At 41.3% G+C, this 15,280-nt stretch overlaps 1 protein-coding gene across 1 annotated transcript in view; it reads right to left on the reverse strand.

The window, feature by feature from the left end:
• ASCC3 (activating signal cointegrator 1 complex subunit 3) overlaps positions 1–15,280 on the reverse strand; it is a 544,482-nt gene that overhangs the window by 319,074 nt on the left and 210,128 nt on the right. The window contains exon 11 of the mRNA XM_030556009.1: positions 11,822–11,986. Within this exon, the coding sequence (XP_030411869.1) occupies positions 11,822–11,986 (165 nt within the window). The remainder of the gene's footprint in view (positions 1–11,821; positions 11,987–15,280) is intronic.

The raw sequence follows: 15,280 nt of genomic DNA on the forward strand, positions 1-15,280 counted from the left end.
GAGGAGATCAACAGCAGGTTTATAATGGAAACTTTTAAAAAAAAACTTAACTGTTGAATCATGAAAATCTTTTAGGAGTGATTTTTAACAAAACACCCCAAGCCATACATTAAAGGAGTTAAGAGTTTCAGTACAAAGCTTCCATTTTTTTTTTAGCAAGTTTCCTTTTCACCATTACTAAACAATAAGAAATAATACATATTATGGTTCCATTAAAGGTTAGTAACATTACAATGAATCAGTCTATGTATATAATTTCTTGTCTTTAATAAACGTAAATGGGAGAGCAAAAAGAAAATGTTACAACTACAAAATCAAAAGGCATATTACTATAAAAACTTGGGTTAAAAGATCAGTTTTATGTAGGATTCAGATTAAAAATCTATGCTCCTTAAGTATTCAGAACAGAATGCATTTGTTACTAGGCAACCACCTGGTTGAGTAATTTTATAAATGAGTTTAATTCTGCCACTGCAGATTCCAAGGGCTTAAAATACTCTGATCTCACCATTCTCCACTTACAGCACTTTTCCAAAAATCAAGAATTATCTGGAAAAGAAAAAAAAGAAGCATGTTTTCATATTATCCTGCCATGGTTTAGGAGCCATGATTATTCTCCCTCAGCCAGCATGCTAATTATGTATTATGTTGCCTCTCAAAGGCTTAAATCTTGAATATTAATTAGAGAAGTATCACAGTCCTATGCAATCCCACGTTAATACACCCAAATGACAAAGTTGCAAAACACATGGTAAGTCTACTGTTGTTCCTTATTATTTAACATGTTTATTATGGAAGTGCCTACGGACCGACTCAAGTGAGGGCCCCATCATGCTAGGCATTGTTCGCATAGTAATCTACGGTTCCCATCCCAAAGAGATTACAATCTAAATGGACATGACAAACGCAAGATGGGGAAGAGGTATAACACACAGAGAACAATGTGATGGCAGCAAACGTCACTTTAGTTCCACATTGTTTTGGTTTTGGATGGGTTTACTTAGGAGGGTATCAGTTAATGGAAAGGGAAGAGGACTGGGGGAGAGTGTGAAAAAGAGAGTCAGATGTGAAGTGAAGTTAAAGTGAAAAGACTGTGGGCTTGTCTACACAAACACGTAGTTTCTGGCAAGCTACAGTGTAAATCTACCCAGCACTAACCTGCCATGCACTTGGACCCAGCTGACAAACATTAACAGTTCCCTAGTGCAGCAGTTCTCAAACTGTGGGACGAGCCTCCCCTGGTAGACACGGGTATGTGTCAAGCTATGTGCTTCTTTTTAAGAGCTTAGGTGGCTGCAATTCCTGCAGAAGGGCAGTGCACATCCAGGAGGTGGGGAAAAAGGAGACAACTGGAGCCTCACCAACCGGGAAGTGACAGCTGGAGCATCATCATGTGGGTTCTCCTCCTCCTACTCCAATCCCTCACCAGAATGCAGCCTGGGCTTGGGCTCTCCTTCCCCCACCCCTAATCCCTCACTTGGTGGTGGCAGGGCTCCAGCAGTTAACCATATAGTGGCAGCAGCAGCGGAGAAGTAAGAATGGCAATGCAGCACTAAGTGTGGTGCAGCATGGCCTTCAGAGCTGGGTGGCAGCATATGTACTTGGGAAGGCAGGATTAAATGACTACAGGCACAAAGAAGAGGTGCCAGATTAAATACATTTGATAACCACGACCCTAGTGCATTTAGATTACTCCTGTTTTCAAAGTGGGGTAGATCAAACACATTACAGAACTGTTGGGGCATATCAGCAGGATCCACATGGACACTTAGCATGCAGCAGGCTAGTAAGGGGTAGATTTATACCCCAGCTTGCTGCAGACTAAATGTTCATGTAAATAGGCCCAGTCAAGTAGAGGGAGCAGGATGTTTGGAGCCCTCACAAGGACCAGAGGATAGAGAATGCCTAGTCAAACTGTGGAAAATTCTCTATATTTCCAAAAATACTTTCCTTTCCTGCTTCTGCCCCTACTGGCTGAAGTTTCTGGGCTTGTCTTCATGGTAAGGTAATATGCTCTCAGAGGTGTGATTTCTGAAGTGCACTTACAGGCTGTACATGAATTGATCTGTGTAAATCTTGCTGGTGCACATTAAAGGGTTCCCTAGTGTGCTTTAGCATAGCTCAGACCAATTAACGTGCAGCATACTAATTCACTTAGAAATCATACCGCTGTAGAGAGCATTGATTAGACCACCATGTAGGTAAGACCTGTGTCTGGTTCCTCTCTGGCTACCAACTGATCCTAGTATCCTGAGCGTTGAGGGTATCTCTTCTGCAAAATTCTAGGTCTGAGTGATGCTGGAAAGGGGGAGGGGTGAGAGAGGAGGGCTTCCCACTACAGCAGTTCCTATTTTAGCTGCTTCTTCCCCTACCAGATGGAGTATGTTCCTTAACTTGTGACCAAAAAGGAAAGATGGACTCTGTGATGCAATGCAATCCCAGTATGTCTCAGACTCATTTTTATAAGTAGCAAAATACTGTCTAATATATTGTTCTTCTCAAAAAGCACATAAGCTAATCAGGATCTGGATTTTAATTTTTAATACATCTTAGAATCACAGGAATGTAGGGCTGAAAGAGACCTTGAGAGGTCATAAAGTCCATCCCCCTGCACTGAGCAGAACCAAGTTTACCTAGACAATCCTTGACAGGTGTTTTTCTAACCTGTTCTTAAAAACTTCCAAGGACAGGGATTCCACAACCTCTCTTGGAAACCTGTTCCAGTGCTTAACTATCCTTATAGTTGGAAAGATCTTCCTGTCACCTGCTTGTTGCAGATTAAGCCCACCTTCAATGGACTTGGAGAACAGCTAATCACTTTATAACATCCCTTAACATATCTGAAGACTATATACAGGTACTCACTCAGTCTTCTTTTCTCAAGACTACACATGCTGAGTTGTTGTTTTTTTTAACTACATCTTTCTTAAAACGTGGAATCCAGAACTCACACAGTGCTCCAGCTGAAGCCCCTCAATGACAACTAGAGTGGGACAATTACCTCCAGTGACTTACTTACCTAAGAGTGATATTAGCCTTTTTTTGCAAGTGTATCATATTGTTGGCAAATATTCAATTTGTGATCCACTAATTGTAGTACTTCTCACTTGTCTTTATTGAATTTCATCTTGCTGATTTCAGACCAATTCTCCAGTTTCTCAAGGTCATTTTGAATTCTAATCCTGTCTTTCAAACAGCTAGCTACCCCTCCCACCTTGGAGTCATCCACAAATTTTATAAGCATGCTTTCCTACACCATTATTCAAGTCATTCATGAAAATATTGACTGCTAACAGACCCAGGACAGACTTCACAGGACCCCACTAGATACATCTCCCCAGTTTGACAGTGAACCAGTGATAACTATTCTGAGTATGTTTTTTTCATCCAGTAGTGCACCCACATTACGGTAATTTCATCTAGGCCACATTTCCCTAGTTTGTTTATGAGAATGTCACATGCGACAGTGTCAACAGCCTTACTAAAATAAAGATAAATCATATCTATAGATTGCCTCCTTCCATTAAGCTTGTATCCTGCGAAAGAAGGAAATTAGATTGGTTTTGCATAATTTGCTCTTGACAATTCTATGTTAGCTATTCCTTAATACCCTACTACTCTCTAGGTGCTTACAAATTGACTGTTTAATCATTTGTACCAGTATGTTTCCCGGTATCAAAGTTGGACTGACTGGTCCATGATTCCCTGAATCCTCTTTGTTCTCCTTTTTAAAGGCAGGTGTGATGTTTGCCTTTCTTCAGTCCTCTGCAACTTCACTTGTCCTCCATGAGTTCTCAAAGATAATTGCTAATACTTCCATGATTGCTTCAGCTAGCTCTTTAAGTACCCTATGGTGAATGTCATTAGGCCCCGCTGACTTGAATACCTCTAATTTATCTAAACATTATTTAATCTGTTCTCTCTCTATTCTAGCTTGTGTTCCTTCTTTTCTTAGAATAGCAGGAATATTCCAGAAGACTGGAAGATTGCTAATGGAGTAATATTCAAAAAGGGAAAGGAGGATTTCCCAGGCTGGGTGGTCTTATATTAATTGTAGGCAAAGAGACTAGGTGTGAGAACAAAAAATGGCATGGGGAGAAGGGGTAACTGGGATAAGGTAAGCTAGTAGTGAAGGAGAGAGACTGGGACAAGGACAGGTTGGAGAGGATGGGGCAGAATGGGTCAAACTTATGGGATACAGGCAGAAAGGTCTGTGACCACTATAACACACTCCCCTCCAGAACCAGAGATTGCTGTGTATCACCATTCTTCTACTCTCAGCAAAAATCAGTGAAACCCATGGGCAACGTGTCTCATCCTACTCTAACGATGGTCCACACAAACACAATGAAGTAATGATAGCAGTAGTAAGTTAACTCAAATAGTAGTTTTCTGACTGGTGAATCTCAAGGTTCCAGCCTTGCTGATAGCCTGTGCGGGTATAAATATGATACCACAATAGAATTTTGGGTGTGTTTGGGGGGGTGGGGCGGGGAGGGGGTTCAGCTGGAAATTTATGTTTTAAGGATATGCTCATTCTGCAGGATTTAGGAATGCTTATTTCCCTTTTTTCTGTGAGGAAAAAACACAGCAAGTACTATCTAACATCTAAAAATCACAGGTGCTCCTGAGAGTCAAGGGCGTCAAATAGGGAGCCTGCCTGCCTGCCTGTTAGAGAATCATAGAATATCAGGGTTGGAAGGGACCTCAGGAAGTCATTTAGTCCAATCCCCTGCTCAAACCAGGACCAATCCCCAACTAAATCATCCCAGCCGGGGCTTTGTCAAGCCTGACCTTAAAAACCTCTAAGGAAGGAGATTCCATCACCTCCCTAGGTAACCCATTCCAGTATTTCACCACTCTCTGAGTGAAAAAGTTTTTCCCAATATACAACCTAAACCTTCCCCACTGCAACTTGAGACCATTACTCCTTGTTCTGTCATCTGATAACACTGAGAACAGTCTAGATCCATCCTCTTTGCAGCCCCCTTTCAGGTAGTTCAGGGGTTCTCAAACTGGGGGTCGAGACCCCTCAGGGGGTCACGTGGTTATTACATGGGGGGTCACGAGCTGTCAACCTCCACCCCAAAAGCCTGCTTTGCCTCCAGCATTTATAATGGTGTTAAATATATAAAAAAGAGTGTTTTTAATGTCTATGGGGGTGGGGGTCGCACTCAGAGCCTTGGTATGTGAAAGGGGTCACCAGTACAAAAGTCTGAGAACTCCTGAGGTAGTGGAAGCAGCTATCAAATACCCTCTCACTCTTCTCTTCTGCAGACTAAACAATCCCAGTTCCCTCAGCCTCTCCTCATAAGTCATGTGCTCCAACCCCCTAAACATTTTTGTTGCCTTCTGCTCGACTCTCTCCAATTTTTCCACTTCTTTCTTGTAGTGTGGGGCCCAAAGCTGGACACAGTACTCCAGATGAGGCCTCATCAATGTGGAATAGAGCGGAATGATCACATCCCTCGATCTGCTGGCAATGTCCCTACTTATACAGCCCAAAATGTCGTTAGCCTTCTTGGCAACAAAAGCACACTGTGGACTCATATCCAGCTTCATGTCCACTGTAACCCCTAGGTCCTTTTCTGAAGAACTACTGCCTTGCCATTTGGTCCCTAGTCTGTAGCAGTACATGGGATTCTTCCGTCTTAAGTTCAGGAATCTGCACTTGTCCTTGTTGAACCTTATCAGGTTTCTTTTGGCCCAATCCTCTAATTTGTCTAGGTCCCTTTGTATCCTATCCCTACCCTTCAGCATATCCACCAGTCCTCCTAGTTTAGTGTCATCTGCAAACTTGCTGAGGGTGCAGTCCACGCCATCCACCAGATCATTACTGAAGATACTGAATAAAACTGGCCTGAGGACCAATTCCTAATACACTCCTAATAAATGTTAGAATATAACTTTTCCAAATGTTATTAATACAATACAGATGTGATATCAGAGGTAGAACAATGTTCACCCAAAAGCATCATCTTTGACATTTTCCTTTACTATGACTAAAATCACAAATACTGTCTATTCCAGTTGTCTCAACCGATGATTGTGACCTAATAGTTGTAAATAGAGTAAACTGCCTAAAGAGATTTGTATTTGTCTTCCATTGTATTAAAGCTGGTGTCAAAAAAGGGGACAAGTTTCATTTACAAAACTGTTTTGACCAATTCTAGGTACTCTGTGTTCAGTTTTATTAAATTATTGACAATTTTATAGTTTATTTAATTGTAGTTGTTTAATTTCTGATTCATTGGGGAAGGAGGGAGAATCAAAAAAACTCAAATGCTATTCCCACTGTTCAGTTAAGAACTAGTGTAATATCCAGTATGTCTTTTGTGAGGGAGATACCTCCCTAAGCAGCAAAAGTGTCAAGAAGCCATCAACATCTCTGGATAATGATGACCAGGTACTTCAGAATATGTATCACTAATTCAGAAAACAGTTCAACTGATCTTTTAAACCAATATGCTAAACAAATATTACAGCGCTGCAGAAATTTTGATTAAAAACGTTTAAACATTTTGATTTTACATCTGTGTTATGCTCAAGACTACATAACTTTAAACATCAAAGCTACAAATTAGTTTCAAAGAACCCTTTTGATGTTATATCCACAGTATATCAACAGAGCTCAAAGCAATTTTTCCACTAAAAAAACTTTAGTAAAGTCAATTTAAATCACTTGCAAAAATATTCTTCAAAAATTAAAAAGTGCAAAATCTTAGCTCTAGTAGAGCTGTTCACTCTACTAGAGCTAAGATTATGTCAGCAATTTTATTATACCTATCTTTTTTCAGGTGTTTCAATGTCACAGGTTTGGTACCCAGCGCACCCGGTAAGGAGTAAGGAGGGGCCCCAAACATGGCCACAAGCCTCTTCTATACCCTCTCTAGCCTTAGGGGTAACTTAGGGCACAGCTGTTACTCTCCAGTGTACCCCACCTGGGGACTCCCCCACACCAACACCATATTTCAATAGCCTGGCAAGTTCGCTTTGCAGATGTTCTAAACTGATGGACTGGCACAAAGTAGCTGTAGCAGGGAAAAGAATTTGGCCTTATGCGTTAAATTTCTAAAGAAAAATCCATTATCTATTTCTAAATTACAATTAACTTCCCTTCCCCTCCTTTCTACCTCTACACACATTAGGGTCCAAATTTTCAAGTGCCCTCTACTTTTGTTCACGTCTCAATCCCCAATTCCTGGGTACTCAACTTCAGACAATAAGTACTTAATCACTTACATTTCCAAGTTAAGTCAATGGAAGCTGCCTCTGAACCTTAGGTCCACGTTGTCTCAAGTTTGGCAACAAAATCAGTAAACACTTTTGACAACTTCTTCCTTGATGTCTATGCACTGAGAATGTCTTGCTGCCTCCTGTGCATGCCTTCCCCCGCAAAACCCACATCTATTTTTGAAACTTGGTTATAGCTACAAAAGTAGTATATAAAATAGGTAATACACATGATAGTAAGACTAGAATTTCATGTCTAGAATACACATTTTCTTCCTTAAGACCTCAGTGTAAAATCATGAAGGAAAAATATACATAACCATATTATTAAATATTTTTAAACAGGTTTCAATAGGAATTGGTAAATAATAATCAGTATTCTGATTTATTAACCCAATATACAGGGCTATTTATCTGCAAGAATTTCCTTATTTTCTAGGAAGCAATATGTGATTTGTTCCATGGGTAGTTATTGTTTCAACAATAGGGATAGCAGATTTTTTTTTATCTGCATGTGTAAAATGAATGTATTTTAGTAACAGTGTTGAACTTTCCATTCTTATCGTGTGTGTAGCACTGCTATTAATCCCTCAAAACACTGGTGCATGATTAGATATGATTATGAATGCTATCTTTGTAGAGATTACATTGTTTAAACAGTCTAAGATGAAAAGAAATATCCATTCCAGAATTAGTTTGAGAAGGGCTGGAATGGAACTCGATCTTTATATATCTGGATTCCTAAATACATTACTCAAAACAAAATGTTTTAAGGTATCTTTCAATTCCTTAGAGTTAACTAAGGAAGAAATGGTCTGTCTACCCATTTACTTAATAATTAAACTCACCAGCAGCCATCATATAGCTATGCTTCATAGTTCTTTTGATACCCATTAGGGGCATATATGTTACCTATTGCTGATTTTCATGTATGCCTGATGCTTTTTTGTTGAAAATAAATATTGCAAATAATGGGGTCACGTTTCTTACAAAATTATATGAATATTTGTCCTCAGTCATTTCTTTCACCAAGAATTATGTCTCTCAGTAGAGTTTATTCCAACAGTAAAGAAGGTGAAATGGAGTTTGGTAGAGAAGGAGGCTCTATGTTCATTCTTCTTACTTGTGTTTGACGAAATGCAAGGTGGCTTTGTCTCCTGCCATCTCCTCTCCCTGCTGTCTTGAGGACCCTGTTTATTGCTTATATGTAAATTGAGGTAAACACAGATTTCTTCATTCAGGACACTTCTGCCTGGGCAGGGCTGTGTGGTTCTGAACATGTGATAAGATCGTCATACAAGGGGATTTAATAAGTTTACATATAATGTTGCTACATACATTTCACCATGATATTATTGACCGGTGAGTTCTTAATTTTCAAATGATACCTTACAAGGCATATTTTGTACAAGGATTAGTACAATAGTATCCAGAGTGTGAATTTCAGTCACAGTTTGTCTAGACTATATTTCTCCAATATGCTGTGTGGGCACAGGCCCAGAGCATGACATCACATGCTGAGGAGGCATGCATCATCTGTCACACAGCACATGGCTCCTGTCATCTCATCTCTCTTACTTCCTGCGTGAAGGAAAGTAGGGCTGGTTCTCTGGGTCCCAGGTCTGGAGGTGTAGAGGCGGCACTGCCCTCATATCATCCACAAGTTTGTAGAACCTTGGGCCATTAGTGCCCTGTACTGGAGTGGCCCTGCTGGTAATCTGAGAGAGACAGAGTGTATGTGTTTGTGCATGTGTTGCGGGGAGGAGAAAAGTCCCTGTTATTTAATAAACTTGTAGGTTCCATATTGGCATTCTTGTCTCATTGTTTTCAAGTCCAAATCAGTCTCTCTTTCTTAAAAAGCCAGCCTTTTTTATGTTTGTTTTAAATAAACAGAGTTTTGGCATAAGAGACATAGGATTGTCTTGAGACAACTATTCCATAATTTTTAGGGTGAAATACTGATCAAAAGGAAGGCAATGGCAGTAACCTGCTTCAAAGTGTCTAAAGCAAAATATAAATGGAAACAATAGGCATTTCTTCCTTTGTAGCTCCTCATGCAGCAATGAACTCTTTAATTTTATAAAAAGCAGATTGCAAACTCAAATATTTGCTTCCATTTTAAGAATATTAGGCAGTTATTGTTGAAAACAGATGCAGCTTGTTTTCCTTCACCTCTGGAGGGCTCATTATTCTTAAATGTTTTGATTTTTTTTGTTTCTATCGCTTACCTTCCAATCTTTTTAAAATAGTTCTGTTTACACAGTTTTGTTTTCTCTCTGTTGATTATCCTTCTTTTCTGGAATGTGTCTATCATAGTGAGTTTTCCTTCTAGCTCAATATTTTGATATTCATTTCTCTTCCCTTCCCCACAATTTTGTAAATTCTTATAAAGATTTGCAGTACTCTCCATTTTTTCCGTCTTCTTGCCATTATGAAAGCAAGTGGCAATTCATGAGGGCTCAATTTCTGCTGAACTATGGTTGTTGGTGATGTGTTCTGTTTGTTTTTGGTTTAAGATTTTTCCTTTCTGTCTGTTTGTTTGTTTTTGGGTCGAGGGAGGGTTATTTAATTGCATATTTACTAGATACAAAATGAGCTGAAGTCCAACAGTGATTTGAGTTCAGTTTTGATTGTCTTAAAATTCCAGTGATATTAATGTGAAACAAAATATCTCTGTGCTATGAAAAAATGATGCTGCAAGTCTCATAGCAACAAAAAAGTATGTAGATGCTGATCTTCTACACTAGAAATAGAGAAAGCAACACTAGAATATCAGGCCCTTTTCATAAAAGATCTGGGATAATAAACAATACCTTCCTCAAAAGAAAAAAACACTGTAAGCAAAATTGCACAGAACTGATTAAAAATCCACTGATATGGAAGGTTAAAGCTGTATTAAGACAAGGGATCTTAGCACAAGGTAGAGTTTTCCAGCATTTTGTAGCACCAGTAGCAATGGTAATAATTATATTGCATTTACACAGGGACATCAGTATTACCACATTAGAGCTAACCAGTGGTCCATTTTGTCCAGTATCCTGGTCCTCAGTGACCAGAACAGATATTTCAGAAGAACATGCAAGCAACCTTCAGTTGGCTATTATGGAATAACCTGCTTATAAGGAAGTTTCTTTTTAGCCCCTGCTGGTTAATGGCTTGCTTCAGCCACGAAGCGTGAGAGTTTATAAGTCCTTCTAAAACAGTTGTCCTATACAGTGTACTTGTGGACGCACTAATTGTTCAAAAAAATGTCTAATTCTTTTTGACCCCACAGATCAATGTGTTGAGCACAACAATATTTCCTTTTATCTATTTTAATTGTTTTGCCAGATAATTTCATTGTAGGTACCTTTGTTCTTGTATTATAAAAAGGATAAATAGGAACTCCATTTTATCTTTGTTATATCACTCATTACTTTATCATGTCCTTCTTATTCACTTTCTCTCTAAATTGAACAGTCCTAAATTTCAAATCTCTCTTCATATGGAATCCTATCCCATGGCTCTAATCATATTCATTGTCCATCTCTGAACCTCTTCTATTTGTACTGGATCACGAGAATCTGGTATTTTTCTATGCTCTCCATTCCCCCCCCCCCTGGTATTTAGAAAATACCAGTCAGAGTATCACATAATATTATGCTTCTACTACTCCTTTACATAATGCTTTTACAGCAGAACTATAAATCTTCTTAGTTTTAATCTACTACTCTTCATTCAGGCTTTGCCAAAAACAGTATCATATCAGCAGATTTCACTTTGTACTGAAAAATCTCAGTAAAATGTGTGAAAGTAGAATGAATTATATTGTGAAAATAGAAAGGATTAAAGAAATGTTGTCTGTATCTTTAAGCAAAGATATTGGAATGTTGCAACCAGGTGTCAGGAATACAGACATTAACATAGAACAATTGCACCGTTTAAGGGCAATTGGTGAAGCATTAGCCTTAGATCGATAACAGTTAGTAAGGAAATAGGATATGCATGCTGTGCCCCAGGTGAATTTTACTGTTTTGGTATCTTTGTCCCTTTGTCTAATTCCCGCTCTTTTATCTGTATAAATAAGACTGTTTGAGCCTTGCATGGGTGCTCACATATTCTGAATGTTATTGGCAGAGCGCTGTGCTAATAAAACAGAGTGGTCTGACAAATTGTGAGTCCTGATTCTAACTTTGACAAATGTAAGTTCCCATTCATAGCTCTGGCTAAGCTAAGACACTAATAATTCATTAATGAAGCATTAATTCTAAATATGTTATACACGTATAATATTTATTTAATTATGAAAAACACTATGATTTTCCCAATAGACTGGTAGCCAAAAGCAGTACAAATAATATTTACGTGACATAATTTTTGACATCCCTTCCTAGTTATTTAATATGATACGATAAGGGAAGTCAGATTGCTAGACAAAAATGAAATATACATCTGCTTCCTTTGTACTGTAGCACTTATTATAACTAAAAAAATTACATGCTGCCAAAGTACCATGAGGTAATATTTTAAAATGCTTTATTTCTTACCTCTGAATTCTCTTTATTCTTGAATTATTTCTGAAAGTCTATGTGAAGATTCTCACTCTTACCTGACGTAAGGTGCGTGCCACTAAACTCTCTAGCACTGGTCCTCGGTCTTCATGCAAGAGATGTACTTCATCAAGAATCAGAAGCTTTACAAGCTGAGAGAGTGCTACATCCCCAACACTCTTTCTTGTCACTACATCCCATTTCTCTGGAGTGGTCACGAGCATCTGTCAAACAAGAAAAAGAATCCTAAGCATCCACAAAGGAAAATCCGAGCCAACTACATCCAAAACCAACAATTCTATCAATCTAACACTACGGGTGAAATTTTCAAAAGCTTTTAAGTGACTTAGAAGACTAAGAGTATGCATACACTGCAATTAAAACCCCAGGACTGGCCTGTGCTAGCTGACTCAGGTTTGCAGGGCTTGGGCTAACAGGCTGTTTAATTGAGGTGCAGATGTTCAGGCTCGGGCTGAAGCCTGAGCTCTAAGACCCTCCTCTTTTTCAGGGTCCCTGAGCCCAGGCTCCAGTCCCAGCCTGAATATCTATACTGCAATTAACCAGCCCTTTAGCCTGAGCCATGCAAGCCCAAGTCAGCTGGCACGGACATCTAACTGCACTGTAGACATACACTAAGTCTCACTGAATGATACAAGTGATAAACAAAATAATTGCATGCTTCCAATTTTCATCACTTGTCACAGTTACAGGCCACTTCAGAGCCCTCTGCAGCCCCTCTTGAGGGTACTCCTCAGGTGATAGGATTTTCTTCCTTTACTTCTCTCCAATGTAGAACCCCACTGTTCAATCACTCAGATCTGGATTTCTGGGTTGCAGCTCCCCTATTTACCAACTGTGACTCCTCTAACAGATCCAGTTGGGCTTGGCCGCTGCACAAGATTTTCCTTCAGGAGCTGTGACCAGTGGCTAAAGACAGTTTTTCCAAAACCAGCTTATTGCTTATTGATTACATAACAAGCAAAAAAAAGTTAAAAAAAATTAAAAATAAAATAATGAAAGCGTAGTGCTGGTGTCTCTCTCATCACACATATCCTCCCCCATTTCCTCCATCTTACCTAAACTTTATCCTTTCCTTGCAAGTTTTGGTGATTTCTACTTAGCCTAGACACCTCAATCTTTGGTATGGGAGAGAGACAGCCCTGCAGCATTCTCTCTACCTCTTAGGCCATGTCTACATCTAAAATTTTGCAGCGCTGGTTGTTACAGCTGTATTAGTACAGCTGTATAGGGCCAGCGCTGCAGAGTGGCCACACTTACAGCAACCAGCGCTGCAAGTGGTGTTAGATGTGGCCACACTGCAGCGCTGTTGGGCGGCTTCAAGGGGGGTTCCGGGAACGCGAGAGCAAACCGGGAAAGGAGACCAGCTTCGCCGCGGTTTGCTCTCGCGTTCCCGGAGCCACCCAGCAAACCGCAGGGAAGGAGACCTGCTTGCTCGGGGTTCCGGGAACGAGAGAGCAAACCGGGAAAGGAGACCAGCTTCGCCGCGGTTTGCTCTCGCGTTCCCGGAGCCACCCAGCAAACCGCAGGGAAGGAGACCTGCTTGCTCGGGGAACGCGAGAGCAAACCGGGAAAGGAGACCAGCTTTGCCGCGGTTTGCTCTCGCGTTCCCGGAGCCACCCAGCAAACCGCAGGGAAGGAGACCTGCTTGCTCGGGGTTCCGGGAACGAGAGAGCAAACCGGGAAAGGAGACCAGCTTCGCCGCGGTTTGCTCTCGCGTTCCCCGAACCCCCCTGCAAACCGCAGGGAAGGAGACCTGCTTGCTCGGGGTTCCGGGAACGAGAGAGCAAACCGGGAAAGGAGACCAGCTTGATTACCAGAGGCTTCCTCCTTCCACGGAGGTCAAGAAAAGCGCTGGTAAGTGTCTACATTGGATTACCAGCGCTGGATCACCAGCGCTGGATCCTCTACACCCGAGACAAAACGGGAGTACGGCCAGCGCTGCAAACAGGGAGTTGCAGCGCTGGTGGTGCCCTGCAGATGTGTACACCTTCAAAGTTGCAGCGCTGTAACTCCCTCACCAGCGCTGCAACTTTCTGATGTAGACAAGCCCTTACTGTGTGTCTGCCAATATCCTGTCTCTCTCTCAACCCTCACCTCCCGAGCAGCTGCTGACTCACCCACCCTATCTTTCACCAAGAGGATACTTTTAATTGTTTATAGTTCTTTTGATCTCTAGGCTCTGGCCAAGGCTGAGTAACTTTGCTGGTGCCTGGAAACAGGCTGAGTAACTTTGCTGGTGCCTGGAAACAGCATCTTCCAAATTAATGGCCCAGCTACTGTTATCTTCACTGTCTTGAAATTGTTTACCCCAGATGTCTTACGTCTACCATTGTTTCGTTTACTTCTTGCACTTCCTAACTGCCCCTTTTAATTCAATCTATGTAGCCAGACAGAATATCATCAAGCAGGTAAGCTGATGTATATAGAATAAGCATAAAAATCAGTAAAGATATCTTCCCCGCTTGCACACCATCTGATAACCCTGTCAGACACCAGGGGTTACAGCTTTATGCCATAACTATAAGAAGCAACATTTTTAAATTGCAAATTGCAGATACAGTGGCCACCATTAAAGATATTTTCCAACATTATAGCTATTCTCTGCTTTAAGTATGGAGCAAATGAATGTCTCATATACCCCTCAACAGTGAATACTGGCAAACAATGGTAACTTTTTGTGTGTTTACTGCCAGGCATTTATGGCTGTGAGTTAGGATTGCCAACTTTCTAACTGCACAAAACCAAACACCCTAGCCCCGCCCCTTCCCCAAGGCCCCACTCCTTTTCTGAAGCCCCACCCCTTCTCAGTACATTCCTCCTTCCTCAGTGACTCACTCTCCCCCCCCCCCACTCACTGGGGTAGGGGAGGGGGTGAGGGCTCCAGCTTTGGGTGTGGGACCTGGGGATGAAGGGTTTGGGGTGCAGGAAGGGTGGGGCTGTCAGATTCGGAATGTGGGAGGGGGCTGTGGGTTGAGGAAGTGGGTTGGGGTGTGGGAAGGGGTACAGGCTCTGAGCTGGGGGTACAGGCTCTGGTGTGAAGCCAGGAATGAGAAGTTTGGGGTACAGGGAGTGACTCCAAGCTCAGAAGGATTCGAAATGTGGGAGGGGGCTGTGGGTTGAGCTGGCCAATGGGAGTGCGGAGCTGGTGCTCGGGGTGGGGGCAGCGCGTGGAGTTTCCTGCCCCATCCCCCCACCTGAGACCCGGACCTGCTGCTCGCTTCTGGAGTGCAGTGCGGTGCACCAGGACACATAGGGACTAGCATGCCTTAGCCCAGCAATACCACAAACTGGACTGTTAATGGCTCAGTCAGCGGTGCTGACTGGAGCCACCTGGGTCCCTTTTTGACCAAGTGTTTCAGTCATAAAAAACAGACACCTGGTCACCCTACTGTGAGTTAATGACAGTCATTTGTTGTTTATTTTTGCCCATTTGTTGTTTATTTTCGATTTTGATAAATCATTGCCTTGATAGTCATAAATCTCAGACTTCAAGGACA

Source organism: Gopherus evgoodei, chromosome 3, assembly GCF_007399415.2.
Source record: "Gopherus evgoodei ecotype Sinaloan lineage chromosome 3, rGopEvg1_v1.p, whole genome shotgun sequence".
In the NCBI taxonomy this organism is placed as follows: Eukaryota; Metazoa; Chordata; order Testudines; family Testudinidae; genus Gopherus; species Gopherus evgoodei.